The following is a 19,060-nucleotide window of genomic DNA, read 5'->3' as shown; positions in this document are numbered from 1 at the left end:
CCTTTCACAACTGGCATTCTACATTCTCTCCTCTCTCCTTTGCATTTGCAAGCTGTTCAACCAGAGTAGACATGAATTGTTGAAAAACATCTTTGTAAGTGCGCTCAGCTCGCAATTATTGTTCGACAATCGTCTATTGTTCGACGTTGAAGGTCGGGGGTGGAGTGTCTCTACTGGCAAATTAACGTATTGTCTGTCTAAGCCCAACAAAGAACCGTATTGTAGATGCAAAACCACAAACTCTGTGTAGTGAACAGCGTCTGCAACCTGCAACTCTATCGGGGAGCGAATGCTACTTCCTGCTCCTGCTAGAATGTGACATTGAAATGATAATTTGATGATACCGAATTTTTACTCAGTCACAGGCTAGCGATTCTCCTCTTTGATGAAATACAGAATGAAAATTGAAAATAATAGTGTGGAAACAACATGCTGTTTTAAATTTGCCTTTTAGATCTCATCTTCTGCAAATGTCTGAGCATATAATATATTCTAGGGAACATATCACAAAAAGTATTTGATGTTGATCAAGTTACCATAATTTAAAGCAATTTTATGCAAAATCATTAATGAGAGAATGGTAGCGAATTAGAAATTCGCCTATTCAAATCAATACTTAATTTCTCTTAGATGGATGATTACCAAGAGAGTCATAATTTCTTCCAACTCACTTACAGCCAAGAATGTCATCAATTAATGTAGAAATCATAAATATGAATACATAAAATATACCATTTAAAAATTACCTGGCTCAAATGAGCAGTCATTGTTATTGTGAAATTTGGTAGTAAGTTTTAAAATATCCACCTCTTCTCTACCTCTCCTTCAACGAAGGTCTCCAACTAAAGGTCTCTTTCTCACCCAGTAAGATATTTTGTTTGTAATTTGAAAACTCCTCAATCTTGATCCCAGTATCAGTGTTTTTGAGCTATATATTTCTCTATTCTATAAAGGGTTTCCATAGAAATTATACAAATTACATTTCTAAATTCCATCCCACAGGCTATAAGGACTAATTACGAATGAAATACACAATCACTAACAAAATTATCAAATTATATATGGGCTGGCAGACGCAGGGTTTGTTGGAAATGGAGGATAGCCAAACATTTATGTATCTTACTTGTGTGTGAAAAATTGATAGGCTCAACAACCAGTTCGTCCCACTGCCTTATTAAACTGTCGAACCGCGAAATCCGGTGCTTCTTTACGAGCATCGTAAATGCATCTGATTGTTAACGAATAGGAAAGCAACTGGTTTTAATAGACTGTAATAAATGTCTCCTCAACTACTAGTGATTTAAGTTTAAAAATGTCTGCTTTGTCGTTTCGCCAAGCCGCCAAAATCCCTGAGAGAATAAATTTAAAATCCTGATATAAATCCATTGGTCTGAATATCTATCCATTGGAAAGCAATCTAAGGATAGAAATACCGAACAGTAAACGGCACAAAGCTGGATTCTATGCAGACGTAAATTTCTTCAATCATAATCATTCTTCTTAATCATTATCGGTTAACTTGTTCGACTATCCAAGATCTCATACATTTCACTTTTTGTGTAGTTGAGAAGTTGATATTGTGGTAATTATTCATATTGAATGAAAAAGACTGAGAAATTGTCAAAAACCACTGATTTATTGATAATTAGAAAGACCGGTTTCGGTTATTACACCATTGTCAATCTCTGATACTCTGGTTTATCAGAGATTGACAATGGTGTAATAACCGAAACCGGTCTTTCTAATTATCAATAAATCAGTGGTTTTTGACAATTTCTCAGTCTTTTTCACTCAATATCTCATACATTTTATATGATGTGACTCACATATGTTAACGCACCACGTTAAGCATTTATCTATTCTATATTACAATGATTTTTATCTGATAATTTGCATTAGGCACAACCCCAATGGGGTGTGCCTAATTTGGTGTTCAGAGGAGGCTACTTGAATCCAGTTTCAACTAGTATCCATTCTTCGATAATGTTTAATTTCTTCAGCAACGGTACAAACAAGTATCACCTCCTACAAACTCTTCAGTGAGAATTCAAATGTAATTGAATAATATCTTGAATTCCAATAATGTTGATAACAATACAGTAATGAGAATATTGTATAGACTAGCTGAAGAAAAAAAATAATAATGCATTTTTGAAGATATAATTCCCAAGGCCCTCTAGCATACTATGTCCAAGTTTATTTCAATTGATAGCATAGATTTTCTATCGATACTGCATGTTGTATAATCATCTCAATTTGTTGACATGATCTCATTCAATTTGCGCTGAAACACAATTATTGCTCTGAATGTAATGAGTGGTCGCAATGCATGAATTACTTCCGAACAAATTGATTGATTAGTGTCAATTATTTTCCAATATTACATTATCTATTCGCAGAATGCGTTTTTATTAGAGGTCGTTCTAAGCTATCGCCTCGCCTAAGATAATAGAGGGGTCATAGGTAGTACTGTTCGCTGTTCGCTCAACTATTCCTTTTACTGATACATTGCATTTTCAACACATGGTTGAATTGAGAATGATCACTTCATATGACTGAGAGTCCATGATTTCTCAACTATTTCATGCATCGGAGTATCAGAGATTTGTATAGTGTATTATAATAATTTGAAATGTTTAATGAAAACAATGTTATCCATAATATGTAGCCACAAGCCAATCGACTTTATTATCATATGCAGGAGGAATATACTCAATATTCTAGCAATAATAATAATAATAACAAAATAACGTTTCGATGCATAAAAATTTAGGAAGCTACTTTATCAGCCTCTGAAAGCTAGTTCCAGTTAACTTTCAAATTCTTAAACTGTGAGTGTTATCTAAGCATGCCTATAAAAATTACAATTTCTATTTTTTTATCACAGAATTTCTCACATTGGGATGGATCTTGATATTTGTTCACATAATTTTGTCATTACAAGTGAGCAAGTGAGTGCAAGCGATACAGAATAGTTTCCTAAATGACACTTTCCGGGGGCTGACCCCCTTCTGAATACACCCGAGGCCCCCCAAAAAATGTGTATCGGAACACCCCCTGCTTTGCTTACCGGAACTTAACCTGTTAAAAAACAGCACTGGATGAGATTATATTTATTTACTCTTTGACTCATGTATTGTTAAACTTTGTCAAACTAACAAAATAGCGAACTATTCAATGAAGAGAAAGAGGGAAAGTGTGTGTGAAAGGAGCAGGTCATTGAATGAGCGGCTGAAAGGGGGTGATAGTGAAGGGTAAATATTTCAGGACTAATTATAGAACTTATTTGAAAAAATCAAATAGGAGGAAGTTACATTCTTTCAAAACTATTCCTCCTATAATTGCAGAATACGATATCTCGAAATGAATTTTTATAGTACATTCTCTGAACTTAGCTGGATGTCAAGAGCTACTTATGGATTGGCAAGATTTTATCTATCGAACTCCTTATAAAGGAATCTGAGTCTTGGCGCTTCATTCCTGAAAACATCCAAGACTTTATTCTTCAACTAATTTATCCGGGAAACATGTAACTGTAGTTCGTAGTTTATTTTGAAAGTAGGCTATAAGTTTAGCGAAATGTTTTGAGGTTGATTGCGCTGAGGACAAGGGCAAGGACGGGACAGGTCAGCAGACGATTTTGAAATTTTCAGATCCGGTTTCACTGGACAAGAAGAATGAATAGCTTACAAATGATGGAAATCCTGTTCTCTGTGCTTGTATCAGCCAGCTACTTGGGACTGCCTCCTGGATGTCAAGGCCTCCTGCACGGGCAGTATAAACTGTGTGTTTTGTAGATTTGCCGCCTGTTGCGGTAGGTCAAGGTTATGACTGGCGCAAGCTAAAATGCTGCCGCTGGCATGGTATGGGCGAATGTGAATATGACGGGGCCGAAGTTCGACGACGTCTCTCCTTCCGAGTTGAAGTTCGCGTGATGTTTCACCGTTAGTCCCCTGTGTCGACATGGCTTGCTTCATTTACGACTTACACCCTATAGTAATGTTAATCCTAGCTATAAGTATGCTAATAAACAACAAAAAATGTCCCAGCCATGAGAAAGTACTGTATCGGGAAACTAACTGGATACAAGTTATTATTATTCTTCAACCCTGTTTTCCAATCGATTTCTACTCTACTCGCCATAAAAAGATTAAAATTTGTTTTTGTGATAGTGGTCATACTACTCCATTCGGCATTTTTATTCCTACTCCTGTAAGAGCCAATGGTTTTATTTTTCTGCCCAGCAGAACATAAATTCATTGTAAAGCAGAGCTTTAGTGTATGTTTGATTGGACATTATACTTTCAAGATTCTACCGATAGAAATATTTACAGGTAGCGGTTTGGTACAAAATTGAGTCTGAACAACAATTAACACAGAGTTAGAATATACTTTGCTAATCAACATTTAGTTTATAATGTAGAATCACACTGAACCAGATATTTAGAATAAGGGTTGATTCATAAACATTGTGCTACAAATCTTTTATCCAAAATGCATTTCAATTTATGTTAAATTTCCAAACGCCCAATGAACCTTATCAGATATCATCAACCTCACAAATCCGTTTATATAAATAATATTTATAGAACTTTTCCAAGAAGTATGCTATATTCCTCAGTCCTCAACAGGCAGTCGATCAATGCCCGATATTAGTGAGGGCTCTTAAGGTCGAACTGGAAAGTGATGGATTTTGCCATTTGTCATCCGTAATGGCGACTGTCAAGCTCATAATTATTAACCATGTAATGAGGCTCGTTTCGGTTGATGCTTGTGGTTGAGAGAATTAGTCTTTACAGATTACATTATTCTCATACAACCGGTTGAATAAAAGGGTTCTATTATCTACATAAGAATGTTTAAATGCATTTATACCTTTTCTTTTTGCATTTCAGATTCGATCATAGTGTCAACGGAGTTTAGTGGAGAGCCTATGCAACATCGAAATGGTAAGTATCTTCAATCAACTTATTCTCTGTCTTGTTCACTCATTGCATGTAGGTCTTTATGGCATTCCATTGACAATAATAAAAAGTTTCAATCGTAAGTCCAAAAATTAACAAAAGAATATTTTAAGTTCAAATTTTTTCTGTGACAATTTGAACGGCCTTTTTTGGTAAAGAGTATCACCATCCATTCAATAAAGAGATCTCATTTTTCTTCAACTGCTAACCTCGCCTACTCAAGAATGTAATTTTTGTGATATTCCTTTAAAAGTTCAAATTGAAAATTCATTCTCATTATGGGCTATCTCCTGTCTGCCAGTTCATTTACAGGACGCCCATTTACTTTTTCTTTTACATCACTTCCAATTTAATTTACAGTGTTGATTTTATTGTGTGTACGAGTATTGTTGGAGTGAAAGTATAAAAGATTGGCAACTGCCACTGTATCGAATAAACCTGAATGTTTCTCCCTCCCTCTCAATCAATCTTCTCTCAACCGATCATATCTTAGCTCTCCTCTGCACACTAACCTCATCTCAATGAAAAATTTCTTCCTATGATTCTAGATTTTGCGTTCACAAGTCATGCTTCATTTAGTGCTGCATTCCTGATCATGTACGTTCTCCTTTGCTTCTTGCATTCTTTTTCGTCTGAGTCATTCGGTCACGCCTTTACTTCCACTGGTATCTGCTCATTTCTCTTATTATTTCCCCTTTGCTCCTTCTCTTGTATGTTTTCTTCTTGTTGCTCAGTTCGTTTGTCATCTTCTTATTGTTGCTCTTCGGTTGGTTCCGTGTCATTAACGTTTCTCACGCACCCATATCGGCAGCCGTTCAACATGATGGACGAATTCGTTCTGCGGACAGCATAGCCTATTAGAGCACAGGACATAGACACAGAGCCCAGGATGAGTCTGGATGCGATATTATGGTTTGGTACCGAACCATAACTAATGTTATTCCGCACAATATGAACTGTGAAACATAGGAATATACAAGTGCTACTGCAAAGTTATTTAGCTGAGTATTTTATAATCAACTGTAGTTTCGCAGGTCAAGAAGTCAATAAGCCATAAACAATTCTAGTGATGGGTAAAATAATATTCTCGATGCATTAGGAAATATTACACTTTTTAATTGATTTTTCCAATATTTTATTCTATTGTATTGAGTGATCAATTCAAAACACATTGGTTCAAGATAAAATAATCAAGCAGCCAACAAAACAATTAAATTAAATTAAATTAATCCATGCCTATCGGCTGGATCCGATCCCGTAACCATACAGCATTGGAGGGTGCAACTCCTTCAATCAATCAATGGAGTGATCAATTCAAAACACATTGGTTCAAGATAAAATAATCAATCAACCAACAAAATAATTAAATTAAATTAAATTCAAATTAAACTAAATTAAATTATTAAATTGAAATGTTTTGTTGGTTGCTTGATTAATTTAATTTAATTTAATTTAACTACATTAAATTTAAATTAATTTAAATTAATTTAATTTAATTGTTTTGTTGGTTGCTTGATTATTTTATCTTGAACCAATGTGTTTTGAATTGATCACTCCATTGATTGATTGAAGGAGTTGCACCCTCCAATGCTATAATGGTTACGGGATCGAATCCAGCCGATAGGCATGGACGTTTGATCAACTCATCAAATGACCCTAGCACTTTCAAAAATTACCCAGGCACAAGCAAAAAGCTCATAGGGGCATCATCCGCAATAATAAATTTAACAAATTCCTCCATGTTCATTTCATAATGTTGATCATTTTTCTAATATTACTCTGCTAATATTGATCAAAGAAGCAGAAGAATGAAATCTTATCAATACTGTGAGTTACTTATAAGTTGGTTTAGGTCTGTTTCTAATAGTTTTAGTTACTTACAGGATGGATGAGGTTTCATTCTTCTGCTCATCATCTAGAGTCATCGGTTGCTTATCAATTATTAAGTATTATATAAAGTGAACCGAGTTCTCAAAGCTACCCATTCTTTCTTGCCCTGATTGAAAGGCCTATTCGTGCCATATCGGCTTAATCGAGCAATTTAAATCACTTGAAACTCGTGGAGCTTACTTAATGCCTTTCACCATTCAACGTTCGAAGCAACTAATAATAGACATCAACCTGACTCATCTTTGATAAGACTTGTCTTTGTAATCATCAGTAGCCTATATATTAAGCTATAATAGCCGGTATTTAAGCTGTCAAATTCAGCCAAGTAAAAAGTTTAACAATTTAATGATTGATATGAATATTATAACCATGAGCATGGTTGTCATAAACGATAGAATCCGATAAATTTCATCTGAATAGATTGAATCTTATCAAGTTAGTTGTATCGTTAAGTCAATAGGGATTATGATTCCTCATTGTCAACGGGTAACGTAAATTGCCATGGACTACTGAGTTTGTGGTGCTATCGGGGGTCATTCGTATTACATTACCTTTTCAGGTGTAGTCTCAAATTATTTGGAAAGGAGAAGATGAATAATACAAGGCACATAGTGCTGGAAAAATATCACACTAGAAGAGAATCCATAAGTGCATCATATTATTAAGATGATGTACTCTAGAGATATGAGTTTGGCAAACTATTTGGCAAACAGTGAAGAGCATCAATAGTTACTGCTATTTACTATAGTTGTTGATGAAATACCCAATTATTTTTCGAAATGTTGGTAGGTTCACTAGGGGCCGTATTTATAAACAACGTTGAAGAACGAACTAAAGTCAAGTATGATTGGTTGCCTAGCAACCTATTATAGGAACAATTAAAATAATCAGAACAATAAATTAATGCACTGTTGCTTCTAGGCAACCGTACTTGGCTCAAGTTCGTTCTTAAAATCGTTAATAAATACAACCCTAAAATACTAACATTCTTCTTTGATTCTAGTCTTTCTGGCCTTGAACTTATAAAAAGCCTTATTTCACTGTAGCTAATGTTGTTCCATGTTCGAGGGGCTCCTTGTAGGGTTCTTCCAAGCATAATCCTTTAAATGCTCAGTACATTATGGAACATTTTTTTTATTTGGATCTAGTTTCCATTTCATAGCCCCATTATGAGTCATCTTGTTAGAGCAGAAAAACTGTTTTCAGTTTAAGCGGTCCAATATGCGCTATATATGACAGGATCACAGGACACTCCCGTGTTGATCATGACTGTAATTTGTGAAAAGATTAATAATATTATTGGATTTTCTTTTGAATGATCAACACTAACACTTTTACAATTACAATCTACTAGATTGCACACGTAACCTCTTTTTATGACTGTAAATTATTGTGGAGGTTTATTTCCAACAAATGGAAGTGGTAATGAATGACTTGTATTATGGCTTTTGACGATCATAAATTTAAAATTTCATTGTTGATTTCGCGTATTGAAGTGGATCAGTGCCTAGAAAATATTAATAGACCCAAACTCAAATATTATAAATCTACCTTCGTATATAATGCTTGTGTTATAGACTCAACCAGTACATTTTTCATTTTTCATTATTAATCCAGTGAAAATTTTTACAAATTAGTAGTTCACATTGGAAGAATCTATCTATATAAATATAAAATCGAAATGGCACTCACTCACTGACTGACTGACTGACTCACTCACTCACTCACTCACTCGCAGAACTAAAAATCTACCGGACCAAAAACGTTCAAATTTGGTAGGTATGCTCAGTTGGACCTTTAGAGGCGCACTAAGAACGGATTTGGAAAAATGTCCAAAGATACACACAAAATCTACGTTTTCCCAGCGTTTTTTAGCGTTTTCTCAGCTTTATCGAGAACAAATGAACAGAAAATGTTCAAATTTAGTACAGAAGCTCAGCTAGGGTGTAATAATGTTGTATTAGAAGGAATTTGAAATAACGCCAAAGATACGCCCAAAATCTGCGTTTATCCAGCGTTTTTTGCGCTTTCCCAGCTTTATCGAGAACAAATAAACAGAAATTATTCAAATTTAGTACAGAAGCTAAGCTAGGGTGTAATAATGTTGTGTTAGAAGGAATTTGAAATAACGCCAAAGATACGCCCAAAATCAGCGTTTTTCCAACGTTTTTCTCGGCTTTTCTGCGTTTTCTCACTTTTTTCAATAATTGATGGAAATATATTAAAGAAAATTCAGTACACATGTTTATCTGAGGCGGAACAATTTTTTTCGCCAAAGATACGCCCATATAGTAACAGGTGATATTACCAGCGTTTTTGGCGAGCGAAGCGAGCCCGCTGATCTTATTTTTGGACGATCCAGTCGGGGGTCCAGGGGGCGGAGCCCTCTGTCTAGACGGATAAGGCGAGCGAAGCGAGCCTGACGGCTAGTTGTAGATAAAGTTCAAGGTGAATCCGTCGTATGAATGCTTGTCGGAATCCAGGTCAAGTTGTAGAGTTCTAGTGCTAGATATTTTGACAGAAGTAGCGTTGATAGGAGTGTGCATCACATATTCGATTATTGTTGTTCCATTCAAACAATTCCGATTGCACGAAACAATGAAAAATGTTAAACCGACATCAATGGCCTCGAATTTGATAGTGAGTTGTTTTATAGGGCATTGTTTTGTGCTCCATTGGAGCTACTTCATAATGCAAAGATTGGATCAGCGATGAAGTAGAGCCCATCATCAATCATAATTAATTATTTCTTGAACAATTATATTTATCTACTTGGCATATACTAATTTGATAGGTCGTTAATATGTATTTATTAGAAGAAATACCCTTTTCTGTGTGAATGTATTTACTTGTACGCAGCTATTCTATTCTATCATTGTGAAAAAATCATTCAATCTAATTCTGCGAAACATTCATACCCAATACAGTCATGGGACCAGGTTATCATATCGGAACAATAAAATTGTGATAATTGTGTTATTATTTGTTGTATTCCCTATAAAAACGAATGATTCATTTCATACAAACTGGAAGAAATTAATCTAGACATTTATTGGTCACAAATATGTTTTCTCATACATCATTATTGATTTAATGTCAGATCTGATAGAACTGAGATTGATCGAGTTGATTATTGATTCATTATGTTGTGTCAGAATGTGTGTTCCTGTTCTCTAAACTAGGCCTACAGTATTTTAAATCTATGTCCAAAATACCCTAACCTATCTTCAACCAAACTATTGAAGTTTACTTAATTCGAACTATACAGATCTAAACGAACCATTCAATAAAATGTATGAACGTAGAAACGAATATAGAATATAAGAGATCAGAAGCAAAATTGAATAGATTTATAGAGTGCTTTTAAGTTTTAAGAGTGCTATAAGTTCATCAATATAGACCATGTTGTAAATAGCCTCCTTATTGTAAAATGGCTCAATAATTGATTTGTTCAACTTGAAAGTAAATTCTATTCTTCGCGAGGGTACCAGTGACATAGATAGTGCATGTTGTATGATACAAGACTAATAATGTACAATACTCGACAACTCGACCCAAGCAACAAGCAAACTCAAAAGTCAACACTTCGAATTCATTATTTCCTAAAAATAAGGTATATGGACATTTTTTCTCCCCTTGCATGCTTGTGAACTGTTTTATCTTATCTGATGAGGTGTTCTTTGTAAACAGACCGCGCTCTATTGACAGCGAGGAGCTTAAAAAACGAAAATGAATACTTTTGTATTGGTGCGGGTGCGGGTGCGAGCGCCTGACTCGTCGTGCTCGTGCCCGTTCCCACTCACAACACCCTTCAGATACCTCTGACTCTCTCTCCTCTTATGTCTGTTTACCATTATCGATTTACGAGGGCAGAATAGTATTTGGCCCCTCCATGGCTCACCCATGTGCTCCCAAGTATACCTTTCAACGTCTCGATGAGTCATTCAGTCATGCGTATACAAGATAACGATATGCTCAAATACTTTCTTTGTTGGTTGATACTTGAGCTTAGTTATAGCTTCACCATCCATCATTTTTCCGATTTGGAACACTAGACCAATAATAATGTGGATAATAGTGAATTCTGGTCATTCTTGATAAGCTCATACTAATCAATGCTCTTTGAACTATCCTATGATATGCTTCATTATGCTTTGTGGATATTTGGCTTCTTATAAATGTATTTTTCAAAAAGGAAGATTAGGCTTGACGGTTACCAATATCTAACCTTGAAATTTTTACAAGAACAAAAGCACTCATTATTGGTTTTTCAAAGAAACCAATTGAACCATATGTGGCTTATATCTTTGGCTGTAATGAAATGAGATATATAACCCCACCAGCAATGAACTCTGCGTGTTTTCAATGGATATTGATGAGTGATTGCTGATTGGAACTGGAATGAGTTCCACAACCAACTAGATCTCATTAAACTTTTAAAACTGTTCTCGATCTTTAAGTTGGTTGAAAATAGATTCGAGATTGAATGATCAAAACAATAATCATTAGACAAAAGAAATGCATCCAATTCATTATTGACTGTGCCTTGTTTGGCAGATAGTATAGAAATCTTTTGATTAAAACTGGAGGTGGTAGATTCTACTCCTGTTTGGCTTGAGACCAATACTTAGCTGCAGGCTCGTGGTTGTGGCACTGTTAATAAATGGGAGCGATTAATGCTGGGGTGGAAAGGTTTTATGACATGGTGGGAGGGTGGAGTAGAAAGGAAGAAATGGGGTTGAACGAGTAGATAAGAGAGAGGAGACAGAGTGCCGCTTACTGCCAGCCAAGAGACGACAATCAGTCTGGGAGGGTCAACGATTTCGGATAGGGTAGGGATAATGACCTCAGCCAATGCTTGCTGCTTGCATCAATGTGATGCCGATCTAACCTTCAAACATCTCACGAAAACATGAATTATTGACTATTGCTTCCATGAAGATAAATGGTGGACATAAAGGAATAAGGAAGCTTGAGATACTATCTGGATGGTTACGCCATCAGACTTAGCCGATACCGTTTTTCGCGTGCTTAGTGTTCATTTGTCTTGAACGATCTCTAGTGGTGATGTGAGAATGTATCTCAACCAATGTTTGTACGTCAAGAGAGAATGTAATATTGCAGAAGTTTGTTTTTGTTCTACTGAGAATTGACCTGATTAATTCATAATATAGATTTATTTAGATGGTAAGCAGATGATTTTCCTTGCATGAATATGAGATAAAAATTTTAAAGCAATTTTATTCCTTATAGACTAGGAATATCTTATACACTAGAGCAGTGGTCGCCAAACAGTCGATCGCGAGCTACCGGTAGCTCGTGGGTTAGTTTTTGGTAGCTCACAGAAATGCTTGGGTTGTCAACCATGCATAGAGAAACATGGCTACAAAATTTTGCATTTCTCACAGATATAACTGAGAAGTTGAATGATTTAAATTTGCAGCTTCAAGGGAAAGATAAGGACATCGATGGAATGATTTGAACTGTAAAATCGTTTTCCAAGGAGCTTGAGATGTGGGAAAAGAATGTCTTCCAGTTTGAATTTAAACACTTTTCCAATCTTAAGAAAATCAATGACGAGAAAAATCCTTCACGGCACCTCAGCAATAATCAAGAATACGTTACAATTCAGACTGGAGACAAAAGTTTGATCAACGATTTCAAGATTTTAAAAGCATATCGAATATGGTACAATTCGTCAACTCTCCTTTTGTAGAGATCAATGCAGAAGATTTTGCAGCTTGTGTTGTAAAACATTTTGGTGGAGATCAGGCTTCAGTTGTAATGGAATTTGTGGATTTTTAAAATGATCTAGTCTCTCAGATCACTTTCTACAACTGGAAATATTTGGCCTCAAGTCCCCAAAGAAAAATATCCAATTATTATCCAAGTTGCATTAAGGTTGAAAGCTATTCTCAGCTCTACCTACTTGTGTGAATAATCTTTTTCGAGTATGAAATTCATGAAAAATCGATATAGGAACATTTTTTGGACATCTGCATCAAATGGCGGCTACAACGTACACTCCAAACATCAAGAAAATACTTGATCGCCAAAAAGAGTTCCACTGCTCTCATTGAAATGTACATTTCAACTTTTGTTATACTTTTTACTATGAGATAAGTAGATTTCTTCATACTAATATTCGTTGGTAGGTCACTAGAAGATTTATAAATTCTATTCTAGATCACAGGCTCATAAGTTTGGCGACCACTGCACTAGAGACAGCTAACACAAATAATTTGAAATCATATTGAATAGGAGATGTATCTATGGTGAAGGCATGTCGTATTTCATGAACGGTGCTATCCCGTGAATATTGACATCACAATAAATTAGAGTTCATTCTAGCAAACATTATATGGAATTTCATTATCCTGGGGGCTCCAGAAACCAGATAAGCGCATATACTCTAGTAGTGATGTCGAGTTATTGAGCTTACGTTCGCTTCTTTATATAAAAATACTAATAGTGGAGCGGCGAAGGTAGCTTCAAAATTGAGATTGTTGAATGTAATACATGATCTCAAAAGGGTTAAAACAAAACATACAGTATCACTGGCACTTGTACATACAGCTCCATTCAACAGCACTCACAATGTTGAAGCTACCTACGCCGCTCCATCATGTTTGCACCTACAAGTAGGCCTACTCACTTAAGCTACAAAAGTTACAAAGGTAAACGCTGTAGACTGTATTGGAAGAATAATTACTCAAACTCCATTATGGGGCTACAGTCTGCTTAACTAATCATTGTAAACAACTTTGAAGTGCAATAACCATGCTATGCTCCTTGTACCAATAAGCTGAGCTCCATCAGTGCTGCAGCCAACTCTACTGCTTTTCTACTCACATGTTTATCTTCGAAAAATGTTAACACCAAGTATGGTAATGACTAAAGGATGTCAATGAACTCCAACTCCAGTTAGTATGCTTATTAGAAATTCAACTTTTACCAACTGTCTACCTACTCAATTGAATCAATCAACCAATCAATATCATATGTCATGTTGAAACTGGTTTGTGTTACTTTAATAATTCAATCCAATAATTTCGTTGAATTAAATTATCTACTTGATAATAGATAAATAATCTACTTATAATTAATAATTAATAATCTACTTAATGATTTTCACAAGGGCTTGAAAAATTAAATTCAACCTATTTTGTATGTAATTGTAATGACACCTCCAACTTACAAAATTTGGTACCCTTCATTCGTTTCATGTTGTTATGATTTTTTGGATTTATAAAAAACATCCAGAGCAATTTAGTATGATATGGTCTTCTATCAGCCATCAAATTTGAAATTCTGGGATGCATACTAACCATTTAACGTTAGCATATAACTTATAATAATTAAACTAGTTTGTTGTTTAACTGGTCGCATTATTCGAATATAAAATTTAAAATTATTCGAATATTCAACTCATTCATTATTGAAATATTTATAATTACTTTTTGAATCATTTTAGAAATAATTTGTTATCATATTGAATCGCTTGTGATTGTATGTCACAGCCACTTAGGCGGGGTTCACAGGAAATTTCTACCTGTCGATATCACTTGCGCGATACGCACAGACAAATACTAATTGATATGTGAAGGGAGGCGATAAAAATGGCTCACACCGGCGCGATTTTCAGCTACTCAGAACAGGGAAAATCACCTCGAGTGCTGCTTGCTGTCACTTCTAACGATGAATTGCTCGCAATCTTTTCGAGGTCCATCATAAACTGTCAACATTATCCATAAATAACATCCATGCTCCTCATTCAACGAATGCTGAAGTGAACTCATACATGTAACTCATACTCATAATTGTGATTATTGTGATAATTGTGATACTCTGAAATGATTTTTCCCCTCCACATTCTTTTCGTGCCTAGTTATCGCTTGCTCTATGAACCCCCGTGAGATTTGTATTTTCGATATTTCCTCCGCAACTCCTCGATATACCCTTATCGATATATCGCGCCGGTATGAGCCCCGCCTTATACAGATCTCTAATATAACTTCCAAATCAGTGTAACACGTATAAGATAGGGATTGCAATGTATTACAATAATTCGGAAGTTGAAACAGGCTTTTTGAAAAGAAGGCTTTTCCGATTGGTTCTCGTGACATTTAATCACGGTTAACAGGCTTTTGTGCAACCGGGCCTTAGAGTTTAGAGTATAGTCACAACCACTTATTCCAGAAACAACATAAGAGGTTTTGAGATTTTGTAACAATTATTTCAAGACTATTTTTGGTTGTGAAACTGATTTGTGATAAAACTCGATGTACTGTGGCAGAGAGAACTTGGACATTGTTTATTTGTTTTATTCTATGATTGTGGTTGGGATATGAATGTAGAATTATTGGTGTTTGATTGACAGGAGGCGACAACGGAGGAGCCAGGCCAACTACGAAAGGCACTGGAGTGGGAGCTGAGTCTGGACTCGCGCGACCTGCGCTCGCACGCCTGGTACCACGGCGCGATTCCGCGGCTGCGCGCCGAACAGATTGTGGCGCGCGACGGCGACTTCCTAGTCAGGGACTGCGCCTCGCAACCCGGCGACTATGTGCTCACCTGTCGCACCAACACACAGTGTCTGCACTTTGTCATCAACAAGGTAAACACCACTGCTTCACACCTTATCAAATATTTTGGACAAAATATAAAACTGATTTTTTTGAACGCTATTTTTGAAAGATAAAGGGTTGAAATGTGTGCCTATTATTAACTAAAATTACTAAATTAACATTATTATTAACTCTTGTGCATTAGTGCACATAATTAGAATAATAATTAATAAGAGAATAAAAAAAAATAAAATAAAAAAATTCTTTATTGGTTCTTCAACAACAATAAATATACAAAAAAAACTTTCAGCAAAAATAAAAGAAACCAATCACCTGCAAGGAAAATCCTGTGCGCACATTTCTATGATTGAAAGCTACTAAGTTTCTACTATGGAATTACCACTAACTTAACATCAATTATGAAACATTCGTTCAAAAAACTGAACCTATAACGTATTTAACAGCAAAAATGTATGACATATCAGGAATGATAGACTGTTTATTATAATTGCAACACAGTGTAGTCGCGTGAATGGAATCAATTGTGTAGCATATCGATATCATAATTATTATTCAAAATCGAAGAAGATTCAAATAAAAATTCATTTCCATGAAAAACAATTTTCACAATAAAAAAAACGAAGCAGAAAGCAAATGAATTGTTGATAATGGTGTGTATTTACACTTGTTTCTCTTGTTTTCAGGTGGTTATAAGGCCGGACACTGTATATGAAAGAGTACAATACCAATTCGAGGATGATGCTTATGACACAGTTCCAGATCTCATAACATACTACGTTGGTAGTGGTAAACCGATCTCGGTTATGTCAGGAGCCAAAATATGGAATCCACGGAACAGAATGTATCCGCTGTCATTCTATGCAAGCAAGTACTCGATGCAGATGCAGATGCAAGGGGGTGGAGGCGGTGGTGGAGGCGGCGGAAGTGGCAGGAGTTCGCAGTCAGTGTCGCCACTGGCCTCTCCACTGGCAGGCACGCTTCGCAGCATGCCAACGCAACACAGTCCGGCGCACTCGCCGCCCAGATCAAAGCGCGACGTTCCTCCTCGACTTCCAAGCAAAAAGCAGCGAAGTCAGTCTCTCACACCTTCTGAGGCGAATGGCCGCACTCCTCTCCCCAACATTCACCGGAACTCTGTCGATGACAGGAGTAACAGTGCTGATGGTGTTATCTCTTCTGAGCCTCTTGCCGAACCCCTCACATGCACTACATTCGTTTTAAATGGAAGTAAGTTCTCCACAAACTCTCTACCAAGAGGGTCTGGGATCTCTTCCACCAAATCATCAGGCACAATTTGTCCTGGTGGTGCTACCATGCCCAGAGGTTCCAAAATTGTTAGAGTTACTAGTGATCCAGCTTTAAGTCCTTGCCTAGAAAGAAGAAGGTTCGGAGTCAATGATTCTCCTAGTGGGCAACAGAGTGGCGAGACTCAGGAAAACGACTCCAATGAACGCCCACCGCCAAAGCCAAGCCGGCTACCTGGACTTATACGATCTACATCAAGAGAGTCAAGCCGATCTACTTCTGCTGAAGATAACAGGCCTGACAGTCAGCAAGGAGACAACACACCATACCCTGCTGGAACTTTCCAGAGAGTTGTCTCCTATCATGCTTCAGGAAGTGATTCAGGGAATGGGTCAGGCGACTCTGTGCAAAGCTCAGCTGCAGGTGATGGCTCCGAATCAACCACTATGCCACCTCGAATAGCAGGAGTTGTGATAAAAAATCCAAGATTTTACCACCAATCATCACCTCAAGGTATTCCTGCATCTTGCTCGTCATCAACCTTGAAAGCTTTCGACTACGACTCAGCAATTGAGGACGTATCCCTATCGACTGAAATACCTGAAATTGAAACGCACACCATGTTTGATCTGGAAAATTTTCAAACACTTTTGCTTCCAACACTCGAAAACAAGCCCCTCGATGCTACAGCATTGAAAGGTGTTAAAATGATGCTACAAGAAACTGGTTCCAGAATACTTGCCAATCACCTCACAAGAATAGACTTGGAGTTGACGATAGGTAGTGCGGACAGTAGCGCAAAATTCTGGAATGGAAATCCTGGTTTGCGGATAACATCTGGAGTGGAAATTCTATCACTACCTTTGGGTCATCAATTCCGATTGGATCTAATAGAAAGGTAATCTACTATTATTATAATTTATTAATATCTCAATTTCACACTCTATACTCGTATGATTCATAATTATTAATTCAAATCTCCATGTGAGATGTTCAATGAACCAGTATCTCCAATATTGTAGTTTTCCATTGATGAACCAGATCCAGGCAAATCGATTTAATATTTTCAGAGGATAATATTAAAACGTATGATTACTTGAGTGGTTTTCAAATAAAAGATTATCAATGTCCAGAATAGAATATGGTCGAGTATAATTTATTAAGATACAGCTCATTTGATAGATTATTGGCAATTGAATGATCATTAGGCTACTGTAATTAATCATCATAATCAATCTATTCTATTCCACATTCCTTGATAATAACCATTAACCGTACCAATTATTGTACAGATAAAAGTATCATTATTCTTATTGGTTTATTTTGTTAGTATGCAAAACAGTAATTGACTAATAAATCATAGTAATCTTATGGGACGATTAGGATAAACCAGTAGAAATTATTTCAAGGGAATTGTTTTACAAAATCAATGATAAGTGATTCATTTGAATTTATTCATAGTCTTAGTTTGTTGAATTTGAATAACCAACTACTGTTCCTTCTTATTCCTTGTATCTCATTGATAGCCCATTGATAACTTTTTAAACGTAAAACGTAGAGAATGAATCAATAAGCATATTGTTTTATTTTTAGGATTCAAATTGGAATTTATTAATTGAAGATTCAATATAGTATGCTATAGCGATGTTGTAAAACAAACTATATTGTGGTCAATGATGAAGAAGATCACATATAATTCATTTAAAATTTGTATTGGAACACGGAAATGATTTTCATCCAATTGATCAACAGTTCATTATAGTTGTGGTGATTTATCATTTTATATATAGTTGAGTATATTCGAAATTTATATTATTTATTCTATATAGTTGGAGTAATATTATTATTATTTTATCATTTCAGGGTTCGTTGTTTGAAGCTGTTGGTAGCTGTGACGATTCTCACATGCAACACAGAGAGTGAACGAGCTGAAGCCCTGAACAAGTGGATACAAGTGGCTATTGACACCAAGACTGCTCTGGGCAACCTGTTTGGCTTCAGCAGCATAATGCTAGGTCTTTGTATGCCTCAAGTGAGTGTCATCATTTTTAACAAATCGTTATGCTAGATGGAAGTAAATGTGAACGATATTTCAATAAGAATTGAAAATGGAACGGTCAAGACAACTGTGGAAGCATAACAAGTGAAATTTATTCAATTGTCAATAAAAAGTTCCATGAATAAGTTACTTTGTTCCCCCACCCAAAAAAAAAAAAAATGATGGCGGAAGATTACAAATTAGTCTACATATATGTAATTTCCCTATATTTTATGATGGCTTTCTTGAGTATAATCCAACTACTGCAGTTGATGAACTTCAACTATTCATAGTGAACTTTTCAGCTAAATTCACATTAAATCTGACTACCTACT

General features: G+C 35.9%; 1 protein-coding gene across 1 annotated transcript in view; it reads left to right on the top strand.

The window, feature by feature from the left end:
- Positions 1–19,060, top strand: part of LOC111045834 (SH2 domain-containing protein 3C) — a 46,923-nt gene that overhangs the window by 13,104 nt on the left and 14,759 nt on the right. Inside the window, exons 2-5 of the mRNA XM_022331313.2 lie at positions 4,896–4,949; positions 15,235–15,471; positions 16,126–17,585; positions 18,551–18,719. Coding sequence (XP_022187005.1) covers positions 4,947–4,949; positions 15,235–15,471; positions 16,126–17,585; positions 18,551–18,719 — 1,869 coding nt within the window. The 5' untranslated portion in view covers positions 4,896–4,946. The remainder of the gene's footprint in view (positions 1–4,895; positions 4,950–15,234; positions 15,472–16,125; positions 17,586–18,550; positions 18,720–19,060) is intronic.

This window comes from Nilaparvata lugens, chromosome 3 (genome assembly GCF_014356525.2).
Source record: "Nilaparvata lugens isolate BPH chromosome 3, ASM1435652v1, whole genome shotgun sequence".
NCBI lineage: Eukaryota > Metazoa > Arthropoda > Insecta > Hemiptera > Delphacidae > Nilaparvata > Nilaparvata lugens.
This window is presented reverse-complemented; position numbering and strand designations above follow the sequence as displayed.